Genomic DNA, 22,647 nt, shown 5'->3' with positions numbered 1-22,647 from the left:
ACTATTTGATGAGGACGAATGACGCTATCGTATGAGTTCTTAACTAGTTGATGATTGTGAATATCTTTCTTTACAGAATTGTAATATTTTAGTCAGTTTAGTAAGAGCTCCCTTAGTTTTTAATAGGTGTAAAGTCCATTGTTCCCAGTATTGATCAGATGGCTTAGTCAAGTAGGGTCAAGTGAAAAGGTTTCGTAAGACAACAGGAAAAGGCATAATGATCCGGAGTTACTTGCTGACCACATTCACAAGTGTCCAGTTCTGTAATACCAAATCGATGAAGATATGTTATGAAAGGTCCATGGCCTGAAAGAAAGGTTGTCAATGCAGAAGAATATGTAAGCATCTGTACAGACATGGGGACTAAAACGGAAAGTCCGTCTTCCCGTTGTTGCAATATTCTATCTGGATTGCCAGTGATTCATTAAGTGCTTATAAGTAATCCTTTTAAGATAAAAACTTGGCAAGGGCAAGGGATGTTTCGCCAAGTTCATGCCAGTTGCTGCTTGCTTGGCAAGTTCGTCCGCAATCTCATTGCCAACTATGCCCGTATGTGCCGGAACCCAGCGGTCTAATGTATGTTCGCCCTGCTCTTCAGAAATCTCCAAGCTGCGCAACCAGTATAATAGGTAATTAGCGTCGCTGACTGCCATAATGAAGAGCTCAAGTTCGAATCCCGGAGAAGGCATGGATGTTTTTAAATGTATAGTGTCACTGCGGCATGGAGGTACTCTAAATATATTGCGAGTCGAAAGTTCTCTCGAGAAGTTGATGTAGGAGTAGAGGTGGGGAAGACCCTCTGATTAATACTCCTGGGTGCTCTCCATCAAAGTTGGGGGCGGAAACGAGCTAAGTCGCACTGTCACCTGCAAGGTGCTCAAGGCTGTTGTCAACGACAGGTGTATCTTGCCCTCCTTGCCACGAGGAATTTCGTGGGCATGGGCTGACTATAGGTCAGTCAAGTGAACATTAGTTAACAACAACAAGAAATCCCCAAAGAAAACGTTGCATGCGAACAAATCTGGAGATCTTACAGGCTACGAGATGGTGCCATGTTTGGATATGAGTCCGTCCGAAAAAAGTTCTCTTAAAGCAACTACAGACACACGAGTAGTATGACTTCATGTTCCCATCCTGCGGGGAAAATTGAATAATATCTGGAAACCTAGAAAGCTGTTGCATGAAAAAATGTTCTTACCATGCGTATGTGTGTGCTGTCTACATTAACAGTTGTGACTTTCCTCCATCGTCTTATAAAAAAGGTGGTTCTGTAATGCCTGATGATGGAAAGACCACACACCACACCGTAACTTTTGGACTGTGTTAAAGCTTTTAGTGCAACTCACCTGGGTTCTCATCATTCCAATATAACGAATTTACAGATCGCGTATTCGAGAGGTCCAGGTACGTGTCCCGCCGAGGGCATAGCTCATTTTTCATATCTCCCTGTTTCAAAATTACCTAATGTCTCTACAGTGGCACCCGAACTAAAAAGGATGGTAGGTGATGATTCTTAACCACCAGGATTTGGCCGGTGTCGCCCATTAATCCCCATTAAAAGGGGGAGTATATAAGGTATTTTCTGCCTCCTTTCTGCATGCCTTCGTGGTGTAACGACAGCACACTCGGTTCGTATTCGAGAGGTCCGAGTCCCGGCGAGGACATAGCTAATTTTTCATATTTCAAAATTACCTTATATCTCTACAGGTGTCTTGACGCCCATTAGCAGTCGTGGTATTGTTTCAGAAGAGGTTAATAACTGTAGTGCGCGCAGTCAGGACTTCGAATTTGAATCGTATTGAAATGAAATATATTTGAATCGTATGAGAAAACATATTGGACGATTGCTGCATGTTTAACAAATAGCATTAAATGTCAGACAACGATCCAAACCTTCCACCACCCCTTATGAGGAGAAAATTAATTATTGGACTAAAATTTCCCACTTCGTTGGTGGACTCTGCAAAATGAAGATTTGCAATCGAACTTTAAATACTATATGGATTTATCTCTTACCTAATATTTAGGTCCTAGCCGCCTAAAATAGTACTTATAAAAAGAAAAAATGTATATTGGTTTTAGTGAATCCAATCAGTGTCATTACAAAAAAAAGTTTTTAATATTTTAATTAGATATTTGATGAATTAAATACATTTTTATCTGAAACAAGCAAATTAAAAAGTAAAAAATATGCTTGATAAATTGTTAGTTGCTTTTTAATGACTTAAGCTGATATTCAAAAACAGACAAATTTAAATTTTAAAATCAAATTTACTATGCTTCGATAAATGGCAGCGCGCTGTTGTATTGAAGATAAAGGTGTTTTATTTTTGTCAGCAGCAATATATCTCTTTTAAGTAACTGAACTTGTTAATTAATATTTAAAGATAAATACAATGATACTCGCCATTAATCCGCTCCAGATCCTTGGACGTATACCCAACACACTTTTCCAATATGGAAACAAAAGGAAAATCGGTTCATATAAAAGAGAGTCCTCTTCTATCATACCATTGGTTAATACTAGAATACAAATGCAGCGTGTGAAATATACACTGTACATAGCATTGCACATGACACTGGACATGAATGTTTTTTAATTATCCAGATCAAAAGCAATTTTTCAACATGCCCAAAGGTCTTCGATCTTTGTTTGCTAATTTAATTTCGCCCTCTTCACAACGTTAGCCGATTTAATAGCGTTTTTGTTTTCCACAGTTGCCGTCGTTCACGGCATACGATATGCAATACCCAAGTCCCGGATACGCATGCCATCTTCATATTTTAAACAGTCTCTTTTTCCATCTGCGTGGGGATCCTAACAATTATCTTCGTTGCTTGACTCTTCTGAGTAATTTTCCTGAAACTCATTATTAGTTATTTACAATACATTTACGTGAAAAAGCACAAAATCGTTCGAAAATTCCGACTTGAAATGCGGTTTCTGTACCGAATAGTAGCAACATGTGTACTGACGCTCATTGGCAGTCCCGGAACAGATAACAAGTGCAATGGGGCGTAGTCGGCACTCTCCAAATTTAAATCGTATTCCAAACAAATATCATATGCCAAACCTTTTGCTTCGAAAAAGTAGGTATACAAAGTCGGACGTGTACCGAGGTACAGCTGTAACTTTCATTTTATGGAGGGGCAAAACACTGGCACCATCAAGAGAAAACTGTTCAATTTTGAACGGTGGCAACACACTGCTTTTAAATCGCGGAGTTTGTTAATCAAATATTCATTAAATTGATACAAATTACGATATATGTAAGTAAAAAACAAGACTTCCAGATTCACAATGGGGGCTTCGAGATGTACGTGTTACGGTGGAGGTCTATGTGTATTCAGAATTCGGTAGGTTTTTCAGTACATACATACAGATTCTTCATTATTGAATGTTAAAAATTAGTTAACATATTGATAAAGATAGATGAAAGAACGACGTGAAGAATTTTTTTATAAAATACTAAATCGTAAATAAAATAGCAGCAACAAACATAGAATAAGTCCCACAGAAAGAGAGAGGTAGTTTTCATCATTGTGAATTTATGTACTACAAATATGCCCGGTACGCGTATTTCACAAGTGCACATCACCTTAGCCACTGAGGGAGGAGTTTCGAAAATAGACCAATGAGCGCGCTCGTGTGTGGGAGATAAAGGTGTTTTATTTTTATCAGCAGCAATATATCTTTTTTAAGTAGCTGAACTTGTTAATCAATATCGAAAGATAAATGCAATGATACTCGCCATTAATCCGCTCCAGATCCTTGGTCGTATGCCCAACAAACTTTTCCAATATGAAACAAAAGGAAATTCGGTTCATATAAAATAAAGTCCTCTTATTATTATTATTATTCGTCTATTGCTCTTGTGACGCTAAATCTTCGTGCATGTGAGCGTATGTATACGTTTTAATTTGTATTTGTTTCGTAAATGTATGGCGTAATAGTAGAAAATCTCGTAGTGCTTTCATTTTGTCATTTTAATTAATTTCTGCATTTCACTTTCTCGATTTTATCAAGCATATTTGAATTGATGTTCACGGCATATTATCGCTCTTTACCTCGAGAAATGACTCAAGCTATAATTAGCCTCGAGTATTATGCATTTACTAACACCCGTGGATTAAGAGAATTTAAGTGTATAATTTTTTTAATTGAGCTGAGAAGGACTGAAAGTATTACAGTGAATCCAGTGTTTTCTTATTTCAGTGCTTGCATTCTTTTAATTTTGAAAGTATAAGATTCAGAATACGTATTGTGTATGAGCTGATTATATCCATTGTTAACATTAAAAGTTATATGTGAATAAATTGAATACATATTAGTTGTGAATAAGTTAATTCATTCCGTTTGATGAGTATTTCTTGTGCAGACAGTACATTTAAGAGTGAGCAGTTATTAATCGTGAAATTAAACACGCTAAATATATACGAATGCCAATTAGTAAAGTTCACATTGAATAAAATTCTGCATTGTCTATTTTTATAGAACATCTTTTTCTTGTAGATTACAATAAAAATTGCTGACTTATATAATTGGGGCAAATATTTTTCTCATATGCATAATTTTATATAAAGATAGCGTTTGGGCTCAGATAGTTATCACATATTTCTTTCTTCATCTTATTTACCACTTATTAAATAATATTTCACAGGGATATTTTTATTTTTGCAGAGTATCCAACATGTGTTTGTATTTATTTCAAATTCTTTGAACTAGGTAGTGAAATCTTCACAATTGCTCATATTTTATCTAACTTTTCAATGAAACTTTTCAGAAGAAGTGGACAATAATTATTTTTTACAGAAAATTGCGTGGCAGAATATTTTCAACCATCGTGCTTGAATCTTAAGGCAAAGAATCTCTAAATCCCTTAGAGATTCTTTGCTTAAGACACACGAAAGGTCATGTGGCATGACAAGAGGTATTACTGGATGCCCATTGGTCCATCCTAGAAGCCATTCCCTCGGTGGCTACGCAGATGTACACTTGTGAAATATGCGCTCGGTACAGGAAGTGCTGTTATATGAAAACAAAGTGACCAAGCTAAATTATACTCACAAGAGTATGACAACGGCTGAGGATCAATAACGAAATTACCCCGGGGAAAATGCATAGGAATGTTATTATGGCTTTCGCAAGCTGGTGTAACATATCTGTCCTTAGTTAGATCTGCGTGTTTTCTATAAGACAATATCTAATAGAAAAAAAGTCTTCCTGCAGGTCGCTTGCAAAATTCAGATAAAATATATACAGCTTTCGTCAAAAGTATTAGACACTCCATAATTTTATATTTATTCTAAAACTGTTCTGAAATAAATAAAAAATTTTAAAAAGAATCACAAAAATCTTAAATGTTTCAGATTTTAAATTATGTCCATAAGGGCGTTTTTGTAACGTTTAGTGTGTTACCTTTATTTAGGAAATACCATTTTCTTCTCACTTAAACCATAGACATGTAATAATTTTAATGAGTTTAGCTAATGTCATTTCATAAAAACATTTATATTCGTGTAGAGTCATTAGGTTTTTTGGAAGCAGGCAAGAGGAAAAATTAGCAAGAATTTCGCCGGGAATCGAACCACGGACCTCTGGAATACCTGCTGAGTGTGCAGAACCACCACACCACGAAGGCACGGTAGGAAAGTGGGAAAAATACCTTATAATCGGATAAAATGGCGATTTGGCAATTAAAACCTTCTCTCTGTTACACCTACTGTTTCCACTCTGAATATTTTGCATTTAGATATAAGCACCTTTAATATTCTCTAGATGTTTTTCGTCAAAATTATAGCATGTGACCTAATAAATTCAGATTTTTGGTTTTTCATCCAGTTATTTTTCGCAGAATTTACAATAGCATGTAACGTATAGAATCTAGATATTTTGTTTCAGTTAGAGTTAGCATCTCCGGAATTTACACTGGCCAAATCGTTGTTGCGCATGTCCTGTTTTAGTTGCATTCATATTGCGAGTCGGCATTTACGAATACTTTGAACTGCACAATAACCAACGCACTGTTTATTCCAAGACAGACTCGTCAGTTTGACAATGACGTCAGGCGTAAGCAACGGGACACACTCGCCGTGGTTAAATGTGGCCCGTATCGTTACCACTGAGACTAGTAGCTTCTTATTTTTCAACACCCAAAATGTGAAGAGGAGATTTATGGCCTAATTTGTCACGTTGTTCTCACAACGGGGTTGTATCACGATGATGTAAATCAAAGTTGACTTAAAAAGACGAGAAATAGGATGTGACGCGGTTCAACATCTTTCAGTATGACAAGTAGGAGGTCCAAACTGATTTGGCGTGACTTCGAAATAGTCACAGCAGCTGGTGAAAGCGAGGAAGAAACATTTTTGTCGTACGTAGGCCAATTTCAGGGGCAAAATGTTTACTTCTGGAGGAATAAAAAATTAGCACATATTTGAGTTTCGAAGGACAATGAAGTGGTTAAACTAAATCTCCAAAAGGTCAAAAACGAATTGTGTTTTTATTGAGGAAGTAAAAAATGATTCTCAGTTATGAAAAACGTTTGGGAGTGCTGACAAAGTGAAATGTAAACGGTGCTTTTTAGAATTTTCAGTAGTTTATGGTGAGCATTCGGACAATATAAATCACCTGAAATGTGAAATTGTGCACAAAAATTTATACATTTCAGTCACTTCAAAGGAAAAAAATATATACATTTCATTGCCCAGTCTTGTTGAAATAATTAAGTGCATTATTTAAGGAGTTTAAATTAACAAGTATCAGTGTAATGTTCATAAATTTTCAGGAAACATTTCGAATGTTTAAATATAGAACCTTCTTCTTCACCTGGAGAAAAGGAAATGACGAAAGAGAAGCCAGCCACTGATAAGATAACCTACTCCTTAAGATCTAGTCCTTCAATCTAATGAAAATTACGCTGATTCTGTTCCTTTAACTCTTCAAATAATCGTTATTCAGCATGTTCTTTTAATTTAGATTTAATAGAATATGTTTTCAGTATGCAGGCACATCGACACCACTCGAGTACTGTTACGTGCGTACAGGTTCGCAGTAGATTGAATGTACAAGGTTACAAAAATAGGTTAACAAAGTTTATTTTTATCAAAACAAATGTTTCAGAACTCTGGAATTAGCTACAGAAATATTCTTCACGGTATCATACGGAACAATCAGTAGTTACACTTCAAACTTCTAAAAACATTAAACACAACGCAAAGCAAAGCGCATCTAAAGAGAAAGCTAATCCGATCTCACGCTGAGCTCTCAACAACAGCGACTAACTAAACAACTGAGAGCAGATGCTTTATCTTCGGCCCTAAATAGTTTTGAACCGGCCGCGAGATATTTCTAGTAATTTCTGCTTCTTGAAATTAGTGGAAAGCAATAAGAGTGTGGGATTACCGTTACAGCTAACATAGCGGTCAATTACATTTATTCAATATGAATACATATTACGGTGATACAAGGACCAGACCAAAACGTCGCCAAATGGTTATCAAATGTGCCGACTTTTGGCGATTTCCCGCCAAATTTGGTGAAAAATTAAGTGGCCAAAAACCGTTGTCGGCTTGGTGATATCTTACCGAGATACCCGTTTACTCAATGTTAAATGCACTTGCCCCTGTATTCTTGCTTTTCCGCCATAGCTTCCTCTTAAAAACTTTTTCGTGCTACATTACACAAAAATATACAACAATTTTACTTATCTAAGTACAAAATTCGTATAGGAACTCAGGTCACCTGAATCACCACTCGAAAGAATATCTCAATGAATATCGTAAAGAAAGGTAGAATGACTGAATAAACTGCAAAAGCTTTAACAAGATGCAAAATTAACATCGATCTAAATCGCAGTGAATTATCTAATACCATTAAGGATAAAAAACAGTTTTTAAAGTCAGTTTATACTAGTGGTAAATACTAATAAGGTATGTTCACTTCAGTTGCTAAAATTTCTTTTGACTCATTGTGTTTTGCTACCAATTCTTTATTTAACTCTTTCAGTCATGGGTACGTACCCTAGTAGAATTTATTTTCTGTTATGAGTATATTCTCAAAATTGTTCCAGGTGAAGAAAAAAAAAACATTATACTAAGCCTAAATTATCTGTCTATTGAGGAATGATTTCCTTGCTCGTCTAAAGTTGCCCATAGCGTGATTATTTTCTTTGGGGATGCTTTCAAAAAAACTTGATGATTGAAAACTACAAAATCAGGTAACAAAGGTGAAAATTGAGAAAACACATTATAGAGTAACTATAAATAGAAAGTTGAAATTATTTTATATCTAGTGTTAAGTCATTAAGACTATTTAACTGTAAGATTACGTCATTTTTTCTCTTCTTGGCGCCTTGCATGGCGCAGATGTTCATTACAGCAACCCTGTAAACGCTTACTCAGTTTTTTTTTTATTATTATTGCTGTTGTTGTTAGTAGTAAGTCATCGCTTGAAAGATGGCACGCATTTGATTACCACTTCTAGTTAATTTGAAATTGTTGTATAACAACGCACGCATCGCATGAACACTATATGGCCCGCCGAGCCACAGGTAAAAGATATCGTTGCTAAAATTAACTTTTTAGAACATTTGTAATACTTTCGTTTGGTTGTATTACGGATAACTTCATATAGAGTGATTGGAATGCTTTCGTTTTCGTGTGGATTACGCAATTAAAATTGGATACTGTGTCATCGTTCATTTCCGGTGTTGCTGTCGAGAAATCTGCAATCACGGTAAGTGATAAATTATTTATTTGTTCATGATGAGTGAATTGAAAGCGATTAAAGCTAACAAAAAAAGTTTAAAATGCAGTATCAGAAAGTTTGAAAATAAGGTAAATTTTACAGTGGATGAAGCAGATATTTCCTTATTGGAGTTATACAAATCAAAAATATTAGAATTTAAAAAGGAATTAAGTAACATTTTCGATTCTTTATTTGCACATTGTGAAGAAAAGGACACTGACGAATTCATTAAGGAAAAGGAAAATGTAGTAGATAATCTAGATGAAATTCATTTGAAAATTAAAAGAAAAATTTCTGAGATCCGTTCTCAAAGGAATAGCTGCTCAAATGAAAACGGTTCGAGTAAAGACACAATTGTTTCGGATATAAAATTGCCTAAATTGTCTCTTCCAATATTTAGTGGGAAAATCGAAGAATGGATTGAATTTGAGGATTTATTTTCCGCAGCTGTGCATAAAAATAGCAAATTAACTAATGCGCAAAAATTGCAATATTTAAAGAGTTCGTGTAAGGCAGACGCTTTAAATATTATTCAGTCCATTCCAATTTCAGATTCGAATTATGACATAGCATGGAATCTGTTGGTTGATCGCTATTGCAACAAAAAAGATTTGATCAATTCTATCATAAAGAAATTAATTTCTATACCTCAAACGAGTGATTCTACTTCGTCACTTTTAAAATTTATCGATAAGGTGCATGAATGTTTACGATCCTTGGAAGCATTGGAGCAAACGGTGGAAGAATTTTCAGACACGTTAATTGTTTATTTATTAGTTGAAAAGTTGGATAGAAATACTCGGTGTTGGTGGGAAAGGTCACTTAAAAAAGACGAGATAGGAACGTTTAAACAACTGACATGTTTTTTGAAGGAACACGCTCGCACCCTATCACATTACAAACCTCCGCATGGGGAATCGAAACGTTCATTTAATACCAAAGCTCTTACATCACTTTCGGAAAATTCAAAAAATTGTCCTTATTGTAAAGCTGATCATTTATTGTTGAAATGTGCGCAATTCTTAAATCTAACAGTCAAGAAACGATTTGAATTTGTAAAGACAAAAAAGCTATGTTTCAATTGTTCATCTTCGGTCCACACAATCAAGGACTGTAAAAGTTCTAATACATGCAGAAAATGTCAGAAATTTCACAATTCGCTCTTACATTTTGATCGAAATGAAGAAAATTTCGATAAAGCAAATGGCACATCGAATCAAATCACAAACAAGACTAATAAATTTAGCAGTAATCTTTCTCCAAATGCTGATACATTTACTCCAATGGCAAGCAGCCAAAAGGTTAGTGACACTAATGAAACCAACCAAGCAAAGTCCATTAACGGTACTACGCTGAATATTTCCAGTTCTTTTAATAAACAAGTTCTACTTTCAACTGCAATTATTTTCGTTAAGGGTAATGATGGAAAATTTATCTCGCTGAGAGCCTTGCTGGATTCCGGTTCTCAAAATAATTTCATTACTAAAGAAGGTGCTGAGTTATTGAATTTGAAGAAAAGAAAAATAAACGCTTCTATTTCAGGTATCAATGGTACAGTTATGGGTGTTAAGGAAAAAGTTATAGCAACCATCGCTAACGCTACTAGAGATTTTATTCGTACCTTACAATTTTTTGTTGTTCCAAAAATAACTCGCGTAACGCCTGCTAGATATATAAACATTCCTGATGTTAAGCAGTTGCAACTCATTGGTTTAGCTGATCCAGAGTTTTATAAACCTGGTCAAATACATGTTTTATTATCTAACGAAATATTTTTTGATTTACTGGGAACAAATAGAATAAATATGCAAGACCTAATTCTCCATCGGTCAGTTTTTGGATACATCGTTAGCGGGTCAGTACGCATGCCGCAGCAAGGCAGTGTTGATAATTATTGTGGGTTTGTGGAAAATGGGGATAATTTATCTGACAACATGAGAAGGTTTTGGGAAATTGAAGGTATTAATGAAGCAAAAAAAGTGAAAAGTCAGGAAGAGGAATTTTGTGAACAGCACTTTCTTCGTACACACACGAGGCAAGATGATGGCAGATATGTAGTGGAAATGCCAATTAAGGAGGAAGGACTTAGCCTTTTAGGGGAATCGAGAGAAAACGCTAGCAAAAGACCGAATTATCTACTTAAACGCTTCACTCGCAATCCCGCAATGGAACACTTATACGAAGATTTCATTAAGGAATATAATGAATTAGCCCATTCCGAAGAAATTGATGAAGGGTTTAGCTCTAGTTTCTCATATTATCTTCCTCACCATGGGGTTTTCAGACCCGAGAAACCTAGCACTAAACTTAGGGTAGTGTTCGATGCCACTGCTCCTACGACTACTGGAATTTCGTTAAACGATATTCTGCTGAATGGAGGGTTAGCTCAAGACGAACTATTAGATATTATTTGCAGATTTCGAAAGCATAAAATTGCCTTCACAGCAGACATTGTAAAAATGTAACGTCAGATTTTGATTAAAGAACATCAAAGAGATTTATTACGCATCTTATGGAAGAGTAGTGAAGAAGAACCAGTTAAGGTCTATAGACTGAAGACTATAACTTACGGTACTTCCAACGCACCATATCTAGCAACACGCACACTTAATCAATTAGCAGAAGACGAGAAAAACAATTTTTCGCTAGCAGCGCCAATAGTACAAAAGGATTTTTATATCGATGACGTACTCACAGGAGCCCATACTCTAATAGAGGCTAAAGAATTACAGTCGCAATTGATTAACCTATTATCACGTGGAGGAATGCGTCTGCACAGATGGTGGGCTAATCATCCTGATCTTTTGCAGTTTCCGGATGGACAAGAGGAATATTCTTTCAGTAATATCGATGACGATCAGAGCATCAAAACTTTAGGATTATTATGGAATCCAAAGATAGATTGTTTTTCATACAAATCAACGATCAAGAAACCAACTACTTACACAAAGAGAACAGATATTGCTCGATTTATGATCCATTAGGTCTGATCTGATATTGCTCGCATTTATGATCCATTAGGACTGCTTGGTCCAGGGATAACAAAAGCAAAATCTTCATCCAAAGACTTTGGTTATTGAAGCTTGATTGGAACGATCCGCTATCCGAAAGGATAATTAAGGAGTGGCAACATTTTATTGATTCAATGCAATCTATCAACAATTTGAAAGTCAGTAGATATGTTTTACAGGATAGTTTTTCTGATATACAAATTCATGGATTTTCAGATGCATCAGAACACGCATACGGAGTAGCCATCTATATACGCTGTAGAAGTGACAATAATTTATCTTCACATTTGCTTTGCAGCAAGTCCAGAGTAGCTCCACTAAAACCGCTGACAGTACCTCGACTGGAACTCTGCGCAACTGTACTGCTAGCATAGCTTGTTGCAAAGGTGGTGCCTTTATTGAAATTGGACATCAGCAAAATATGTCTGTGGTGTGACTCAACCATAGTGTTAGCATGGCTTCAGAATCCCCCGCATGTACTAAAAACTTTTGTTGCTAATCGAGTGTTGCAGATCCAAGAGCTAACACATACATGCCAGTGGAATTTTGTGCGTTCAGAGGAGAACCCAGCAGACCTTATTTCCCGAGGACTGAATTTTGACAAGCTGCATGATGCTGATCTGTGGTGGAAAGGTCCTCCATTCTTGAGTGAGGGTGTCATACCTAACAAGAACATTGACTTTGAACAATTAGAAAAAACAGAGACATTTTCTAATGAACTGAGAAAAAGAACTGACATTGCTTGTTTATGCACTTTGCCTTCAAAATTTATTGATAATGTCCTAGATATCACTAACAATTATTTAAAATTATTACGTATTGTTAGTTATATTTTCAGGTTCATTTGGAACTCTAGGTGTGCAAAACAGAAAGGAGCACAGAGAAGAACAGGAGGAGTAAGTTCAAAGGAGTTAAATGAGGCAGAATCCTTTTTAGTAAGAGAGGTTCAAAAATGTAGTTTTTATTCAGATTACAACTCTCTCGCACAAGGTAAACCCATTAATAATAAAAGTAATTTACTTTCTTTGAACCCTTTTTTGGATGCAAATAATGTAATGAGAGTAGGAGGCCGATTACAAGGGGCCAATGTAATGTTTTCACAAAAACATCAAATAATTTTGCCTGTTAAATGCAAACTAACTAAGCTGATTGCTGAGCATTATCATCGGAAATATTTACACGTAGGTTCGCAAGCATTATTGTGTTTTATGAGACAGAAATTTTGGCCATTACAAGGTAGGAATTTAACTAGAAAGATTACCCATGAATGTATAATTTGTAGTAAAAATAAACCAGTCACTATCGAACAAATTATGGGGTCATTACCTGCAGAGCGCGTAAATCCAAGCTCACCCTTTAATCATGTCGGCACCGATTTTTGCGGTCCATTTCTTATTAGGTACAAGGGACAGAGGAAAGGAACTCTTCATAAGGTATATTTAGCTCTTTTCATTTGCCTTATAACAAAGGCAGTGCATCTCGAACTAGTGAGTGAACTCATCACTGACGCATTTATTGCCACCTTAAAGAGATTTATTGCTAGGCGCGGAAAATGCTCAATCATTTTCTCAGACAATGCAAAAAACTTCGTTGGCGCAAATGCCGAATTGCAAAGAATTAACAATTTAATTAGAAATCCTGACAAAAAATTAGCAGATTATTTAGGTGAAGAAGGAATAGTATGGAAGTTTATTCCCCCACGGACACCTAATTTTGGTGGACTATGGGAATCTGGAATAAAATCCGTGAAATATCACTTAAAGCGGATTGTAGGTAATGCAAGGTTGACTTTCGAGGAGTTATTAACTGTAGTAACTGAGATAGAGTCTGTTTTAAATTCTCGCCCTATTACTCCCTTATCTTCCGATGTAAATGATTTAGAGGCGTTAACACCAGGTCATTTTCTCATTGGAAGACCCTTGAATGCTATAGTAGAACCCGAATTAATTGATATACCTGAAAACAGACTCTCAAGATGGAAACGAACTACCAGATTTGTCCAGTTGATATGGAATCGTTGGCATAGGGACTATTTAAACACACTACAGCAGCGTTCAAAATGGAAGGTAGAACAAACCAATATTAAAATAGGTATGCTAGTACTAGTTAAGGAGGATGAGCTTCCTGTCTGTAGATGGGTGTTAGGGCGCATTACAAGAATTTTTCCTGGAGTTGACGGTAAGATTAGAGTAGTAGAAATACAGACAGCAAAGGGCATCATTAAGCGTGGAATTACAAAAATTGCAATTTTACCCCAAGAAGAAGCTTCCTAAGTTAGTTAAGTGTTAGCTTATTATTATAAAACTTGTATTGTACATTGTATTGTGTATAAAATTTTTATTGAAAATTGAATATTATTATATTGAATTAAGAGATGTTATCCGTATTGCATTATTGTATAAGGCAGTAATTGTACAATTTTGTAGGTTATGAGTATTATCGTACGAAATTATTGAAGTAACCCTTCAATGCCGGGGGGTATGTTAAGTCATTAAGACTATTTAACTGTAAGATTACGTCATTTTTTCTCTTCTTGGCGCCTTGCATGGCGCAGATGTTCATTACAGCAACCCTGTAAACGCTTACTCAGTTTTTTTTTTTATTGCTGTTGTTGTTAGTAGTAAGTCATCGCTTGAAAGATGGCACGCATTTGATTAAAGTTGTTGAATAAAATATTTAGTACAGTCCACTTCTAGTTAATTTGAAATTGTTGTATAACAACGCACGCATCGCATGAACATCTAGCATCCCTTAGTAGAATTAATTCAATTGCACTAAACACCATTCCTTTTATATTACTTAATACCCCTGCTAAAACCAGTTTTTCACATGGATTGCACTGTTCTTCTTTCTCTTATTGATTTGTTTCTTCAGAACTTTGTTTTACCTGTTATTTAACGTGAAAACAGCGAAACTGATTTTTAAAAAAATGATTGAGAAAGAACGTTTACAGAGTTATAAAATTACGTTACAGAAAAATACAGAACAGATAAAATTACAGAACGTTTAAACGTTTACAGAATTTAAAACTTCTTTTCAACGCATGGATATTTTTTCAAATACATCAATAGATGGCGACACCGAAATACCAGTATCTAAAATTATTTTACATTAGCCCGATAGATGGCGACACCAACGCCGCTCAAAATACTACAAAAGAGGTGTGGAAAGAGAGAGAAAAACAAAGGGGGGAGAATAAGAACTTCGAATTAAATCAGCACCCTCAATTGAAGCAACTCTTTTAAGCTCAGAAACTTCAAAAATATATATTATGGATTAAATGTATGTAAAATTGTATTGGCATTAGTAAAAGATCAAATAAAGATTAAAAGGTAGAAATGATACTTTTTTAAGAATTGCGTTTATTGCTTTTCAATCGTTTGGTTAGCTACTCAGAAAGATTAAATTTGAAAGTTAAATATCTTATGCTGTACTGAATGGCAATACACTGATTCGTGGAGGTTATAAATATTCTATTTGATATAATGACAATGCATTGCTTTCGAATACCCAAATTTCTGGATTTAAACTGAAAGATCAAGATCTTAAATCTTGTGGAATGGCCATAGCCTGACGCCCTGGAGATAAAAATGTTTTATTTCGAACAGTGTTGTTACATCTCTCTTGTAAATTGCTGAGTTTATTAAACAAAATTTTGTTAAATTTATACAAAATATGACTTAAATCAGAAACAAATTCGAAATTCAAAATTCAGTCTTCCAGATGCCCATGTTCGGATGGAGGATTATGTTACTGAACACTGGATGGGTGTAGGTACCGTCGTTTTTCACAATGAGAGGAACTTATGCAAATCCATCCATACAGATTCTTCATTATTTTATTTGTTTAAATACTACATTACAATAACATTTGGTGGCAACAATTTGAAAAGTGATTTGAACACAAAAGTGAGTTTAGACACTAGTAGCATGTCTGGTGCTAATAATTACGAAGTTTATTTATTGTTTTTAAACTGATTATATTGTTCAACAGTAACGTATTGTTTGAATCTGAAAAATAAAATTAAAGATCATATACTTTACTGAGTTGAATAAGTTGTCTGTAAAGCCTCTCCGAAAATAAATTATAAAGACTTTATGCTTTGTACAATACAAGAAACTGCGTGGTAAATGCATTCTAATATTCTAATATCATTAAATAATGAATAACCTGTCTGTATGCATGTTCCTTGCATTGTAACAGGAGCATTCTAAGCATAAAAACAGGAGTAGGAGCACCTAGAGCTGCCAAACTATAAACACACAGTTTTCCACCCAAACACCTTGCGACCTGAATTTGAATTTCGAATTTTTTACTGGCCCTGAAGGCACTATTAGTCTGAACTCACTATTCCACTGATTCAATTTTTTTGTTAGGATCATGTTGAAATAAAATGCTACCACCAAATTTTATAATTTTTAAAGAAATAGGAAAATGAACATAAAACGGTATGTATGGCAACACTTAACACTATATCTAGAATTCTAAAGATATGCTGTTTTAAGTATTTTCTGTTGACGTTTATGCGAAATAATTCGAAGAAAGTGATGTTTAATAATAAAGTTAAAAATGCGAAAACGAAATAAAAAGTTGCACCAGCAGGAGTGAATTCAAGAGCTGATTGGTAAACTGCAAGGTAATCTAGAGCATAAGAAGCCTTAACAAACCCTCTGTTACGAAGTTATAATCTGAATCTTCTCAGATTTTATCTACTTATTTACTTTATTCATTTTTGAGAACTTCATCAAATTTTGATTGACGAACTCTGTAATTTAAAAGTAAGACGTTGCCTCTTGGCAAAGCATAAAATATTTATGTTTCAAATTTAATCAGAAATCTCGGAGATTTAAAAAAATACATTGCCACTCGACAAAGCGTAAGACATCTGTCTCTGAAATTTAATCGACAGATTCAAAGGATTTAAAAGAAATTTGTTGCCAAAAATGCTTTTAGCTTCCGTTTCGGTTTCGGTAATAGGAAAGACACAAGGACTGTCTGTCTAAGAAGAGGGATGCTTTCGTAAAGGACTTTCTGAGAGACACTGCTTCGTATTTACATTACACATGGAGAAAATCAACCATGCAGCCACCCCATTCATCTGCGATCAAACCCAGACCAGTTCGAATAACCAGTATTCAGTTGTCTAAACATTTAGCCACTAGCGGAACACTTTTATGTTCCACATCCCTGGTGTTGCCATTTGTCAAAGTTTAAGATATTCAATTTTTTTTTCAAATTTAATCTATCTGTAATTCATTTACAAAATAAGGGATTTTAATGCAATAAACGGAATTCTCAGGGTTTATTATTATTAATTCCTAGCTGGACCTTTAAAATGACACGAACTGAACTCATATATTCTTTTTATAACTATTTTAGGCAGATGTCCAACTAAGCGTTTACTGTAATATAAAGTAAGACCGTTATAGTCTTTTCATTTATTTTTTCAAATTTCAGACTGTAAATATGAATACATAGACCTCATCAATGGTCTTCATTTGCTAAAAAAGAGTATATTTTACATTTTGTGTTCAATAAACAAGATTTTTATGAATTTCTGTTTGAATCTCAGTTTACCTATAAGCATTTAAAAGAATTGCTTTCAAGTGTTCTTTTGACGTAGAATCTCAACATGTAAATCAAATGCACTGAAGACGTGAGTTCGATTCCGGCAAAATGAATTATGCCAAGAAATCGAACTCCAGAATTCCTTCTATTTCTATTGTAAAATTCGAACTGGGCTGGTCGGCTGGGCTCTCTTCCCCGCTAAGCCTTTAACTCTCCCCTACTCTACTCTCCATCAAGATGACATCAGACCTAAAGTTCAAACAACCCGATGGTATTTATTGAGTTTCAATAGGTTATACGAGAAAATACTTATTTATGCAAATTATTTTCTCACATGACTAGTTGCACTTTTATTGCTTCGTACTATATAATTTTCACACTGATGTTTGACTCTAGAATAGTCTTTTGTCTAATGTTTACAGATGTTATTCTTTTTTATATATCGACAAACGTTTCATCAATTATAGTAGTACGTAGTCGATAATTCAATAATAATCTATATCTAAGTTGAAATAATAAGCCGAATAACTGCTATTAAAAGCGTCAAAGCAGCAAGTATCAGCGTCATATATTTATAAATTTACGGAACGAGTTTCGAAGATTTAAATATAGAACCAGCTTCTTCAGCTGCAAAAGTGCATACAACAGAAGAGAAGCTTGTACTCTTGGCGATAGCAATGAGAAGAATGTCCAGCTGCTGGCGCCATTTATTGATGAAAACTAAAAACAAGTATGAAATATTTTCCTTAAAATGTGGTTTAATTTACGATATATTGGTCTAACGAAGAGAGGTTTAAAATTCCGCGCTGAGGACGTGAGGCATATGTTAGGAAAACACGAAACACATAAATCCACTGTTGCTCAAAACTGTTGGTCAAAAAATCACATTTTCCATTTTTCTAAACCAATATATATTAGAAAAAATAAATTGGAGGGGTTTCATTTTCAATAAAACTAAGTTCTTGTTAACGATCCCAATCCCGATTCGTCTTTACGCTCAACTTTTAAGGAAATTAAATCTTAGCTGTTTTCATTTTTCATCAATATCCTTGAAGTTTAGTCATGACACTTTTAGCTTAACTTACTTCCTTTCACTATTATCGCCTGAGCACAGGCTTTTCTTTCAACTTTTGCAGTTCTGCTGCTGAAGAATGAGGTTCTATATCGTGCTGCTTAAGATTTTATGCCCTGTGCATCTGTTCCGCCACTGCTAGGAGATCATTTCCCCTCTACCTTTCGAAAAGTCGAAAAATACATTTATTTAAATTTTATGCATTATGTCGTGCATTTATTTAAATTTGGAGTATTTTTAGTGTGTATTATGAATTAAAACGTATAAAAAAAAGTTGATAAGTACCGAAACTTGAGCAAAAGCTGATTTTTTATATTAACAAACTAGAACTAAATACTTAACAGATAAATAAAAGCCTGACCTCATCCTTCCCCCAAAACTACGGGAATTCCTCCCTGCTTGAGAACCCCTGTTCTATATATAACCCTTCGAAACTAGTCCTTAAAGTTTAGGAACATTACGCTGATTATCCTTGCCTTAGGGTCTCCAGTTATAGACACATTCATTTTCAATAATAGCTAATAGTTCATGATTGGAATAGATTATCCACTACTATAGTCGGAATAATCTAAACTACTTGTCTAATAATGTTATATTTCTACAGAGGGGGGGAACAATTTTGATATCAGTAAAGTGCTTAGCTGGAAGAAGTATAAGGATAAGATATTCCTCTATGCTGTTGTCTATGTAGATGGGTCTGAGTATTATTCCAGTGATCCGAAGACTCGAGTTCGATTTCTGGAAATGGTGCAATAAATCTTTCAAGAACTCTCTTTCGAAAACTCCTGATGAGAGAATAGCCAGAAACCTGAGACGACTCCTGACCAGAGAAGATGAAACCAAGTCAGGTTTTAGTCATAGAGACCAAAAACCTGCTGCATAGATCTGACTGGAGCGTTAAGTCACACTTGGCTTGTTCGTTAAAACATCACTTTTATTTTGAACAGGAAAAATTCTTCAGAGGTACGCTGCTCCAAAAAAAAAGGGGGGACAGTTCTATATCTCTCGTTATACTGGGCCGATTGACGAAATTCAACTTGCGATTTTCGTGTCCCGAAAGCTCGACTTAGAATAAATATTAGATCTATATAAAGCATCATTCTAACATAGGTATTTTAACACAAACTCAGACTTTTTCTGAAATGGCATACCAATTTTTTCCATATTTCGATTGAATTGCATACTTATTAATTAATATCCATTTTTTTATTAAACTTACTTGATTACTTCTCCCAGAATTCGAAATTTAGGATTTATCCAAATATAATTCGCCCATTTTTATGATTTATTTTTAAAATTTGTATTTTTAAATATTTTTTATAAATTTTTCGAAAACATTTTTGTATTATAACCTATAAAAATTTTAACATCATCTTAAAGTTAATGTATTTCTAGGCACATCTGCAAAATATTAGAGTTGTTTATTCAAAATTTCCTAAGATGTACCTGAATTTACATAATGACGCATTTTGAAATTTGGGATATTCATTACAAGTGATAATAACGTCAAATGTAGTTAAGCACATTGTTAAAATTATTTGAAAGAAATGAACGTGACCTTTTTCTGGCTTGTGTACAACGAAAAAAAAAATGAAAGGAAAATAGGTTGCTATAAATTAAGAAGTTCATCAAGTCAGTTATTCGTGGCGCAAACTGAAAATACGCCAAAATAAATTTTTTAATTTCTCTGTAAATTTTGCACCAAATTTTACAAAATTTTATATTTAGGCATAATTTGAGTCGAAGAATCAAAATATGGAAAACAAATGACATGTGATTTCAGAAAGAGTCCGATTTTTGTGTCAAAATACCTATTTTAACTTAATGCTATATATAAATCTAATACATATCCTAAGTCGCGCTTTTGAGACATGAAAAATGCAGGTTGCATTTCGTCAATCGGCCCAGTAGAACGGGAGATGTAGAAATGACCCCCCGCTTTCTTTTTTTTTCGCTGTGTACATTTTTACTTAAAATGGTACAACATCAGAGGTGCTAAATGCGCCCCACAATTTATATATATGCAGTTTACATTTTAGATCATAGAAAGAGAAGCTTAGCGAAGAGATATGTCTTTCTTAATCTTTTAATCCTGAGCAACGATTGGTTTAAGATTTCGCAGTGCAGGGAAAGAATGATGTAACATGCTGCAGAGTAATGCAAAATTGTGTGAAAGATATCCTTAGAGAGGGCATGTGTTTAATTAAAAATTATAAATTTAAAGGTTTATGACCCATTGGTTTTAATTAAGTTTTATAATTTTGTTTCAGATTTTATATTTTATATATATATATATATATATATATATGTTTTATTTGGCTGTCTTTTCTTTTTTTTTTTTTTTTTTTTTTTCCTTCAGAATTTGAAGCTGCATGGTTGGCAGCCGATCCCATTCCTTTCCGTTCTGTCCTGCTTCTGAGTCCCGGTTCCCCTATAAATCCGGACTACAGCTACTTTCAGGACTTGGTGCTGAATTATTCGGCGGTAGATCCCTTCAATATACCTTACCATCCTTTCATTAGAGTAGAGGTAAAATTTGTTTTACTCGTCCAAAGACTAAATAGCTCTCAAAGCGTGTTTGCGGTATTCATTTTATTTCATTTTATGCAGGTTCCAATCTACGCAGGTTTGGCCTACGATGCAGTCATGATTTATGCCAGTGCTTTGACTCAAGCCCTAGCTGACAACATAAATGAAACGGATGGACCTGCTATCTTTGAGTATATCAGATCTAGGCCTTATGAAAGTAAGTACGTGAGAAACGTTTTTTATCCTAAAATTTGGTTTATTCTTCATCACATTTCTTGTTTCTAATAATAGTAAGTATTATGTAACAGAAATTATTTGTGCCAACAGAGAATGCTGTTCTTAGTCCAAAGCGGCGTTAGACCCAAAGGGCTATTAGTCTCAAAATGGCATTTTACGACGTTTCACTTTCTGCGTTGATTCACTTTTCAAACTGTTGCCACCACGTATTATCGCCATGTGGCGTAGTGTAAGGAGCATAACCCGACCCTCCTTGCAGACTTTACGTCAAGCTGCGCCAGAGCAGGCCAGAAACAAGAACAGATCCAATAAAACAAAATCGCCATATTTAAAGAAACTAAATAATGAAGAATCTGCATGAGTGTGTCTCGCGTTGTGAAAAATTAACGGTCTCTAGAGCCATCAAATTTTGAATAACGTAGTCCTCCAACCAAACATGGGCACTTAGAATCCCGAATTTGTTTTATTATCTATTTTGAATTTTGTAAACCTTTAACGAGCTCAACGATTTCAAAGCGAGGAATGGCAATACTGGAAGAAAACAAAAAACATTTTTATCTTCCTGCGCGCGAGACTGCGTATCAGAAATCCTTAAGATATGCTGTTTTTAAATATTTTGTGATACTGCTGTTGAACTGAATTTTATATGGTTTAAGTGAGAAAATCATGATATTTAATAAATAAAGGTAACACACAAAACGTTAAAAAATGCCCTTTAGGTCGTGATATAAAATCTGAAAGCTTTCAGAATTTTTTAAGATCTCAATTTGTATCTCACCAGTATCAAGCATAATAAAGAGCATAATAAGGTTTTTCACTAGCAGCAGCGAAAAAAGATCTTAAAATATGTAGGATTTGGGTCAGATTATAATGAGGTTTTAAGCTATCTGACACGTCTACCTATTCTTTGCGAAAAATGAGAAAAGCGACGGATGAAGTTGCGGCATTTATGATTAAAATTTTAATAACAGTTAACTTTTTGTTGCTTTCGCGTGTGCCTTCTTAACTCTGGGGATACCGAAATTGTGTTAATTAGCCAATTACTACAATCTAAAAATTTATTACAACTTCTCCTTTTCCGTAGTCCTCACAGGATGAAAATTAGTTGGTAAAGTATTCAATTCAGAGATTTTGAATGTTTTAGAATTACGGCTTTTGGTAGCGTCACCTGCAGTTTGCATCTTATTTCCTAGCTCTGCATGGATTACTCCGGCTTTAGCCACTTCGCTAGCCGACGTTAAAAACTCACCATTAAAAATATTCAGCCAGTACGTAGACCAACTTGTTTAGCCTCCGACTAGGTTACCTACAATTTGAACTTTCTACTTTCTACTTTTCTTTCTACTTTTATATACCTTTATGTGACTGCCTGTCTTTTCATTTCTCAGCGCAAGTGGTGCTTTCTGTCCAATTTAAAGAATTAACTAAAAGGTTTTTTTTTGTCTTAATATTTACAGTCGGAGTTAAATCTCATTTGTTAG

At 34.8% G+C, this 22,647-nt stretch overlaps 1 protein-coding gene across 1 annotated transcript in view; it reads left to right on the top strand.

The window, feature by feature from the left end:
• The window catches only part of LOC118204321 (guanylate cyclase 32E-like), a 440,266-nt gene that overhangs the window by 348,501 nt on the left and 69,118 nt on the right, over positions 1-22,647 (top strand). The window contains exons 6-7 of the mRNA XM_085819935.1: positions 20,760-20,929; positions 21,011-21,146. Coding sequence (XP_085676061.1) covers positions 20,760-20,929; positions 21,011-21,146 — 306 coding nt within the window. The remainder of the gene's footprint in view (positions 1-20,759; positions 20,930-21,010; positions 21,147-22,647) is intronic.

Source organism: Stegodyphus dumicola, chromosome 7, assembly GCF_044657685.1.
Source record: "Stegodyphus dumicola isolate Sdum_Otavi_A_Nest chromosome 7, ASM4465768v1".
NCBI classification, from domain to species: Eukaryota; Metazoa; Arthropoda; class Arachnida; order Araneae; family Eresidae; genus Stegodyphus; species Stegodyphus dumicola.
The sequence above is the reverse complement of the archived record's forward strand: the minus strand, read 5'-3'. Positions and strand labels throughout refer to the sequence as shown.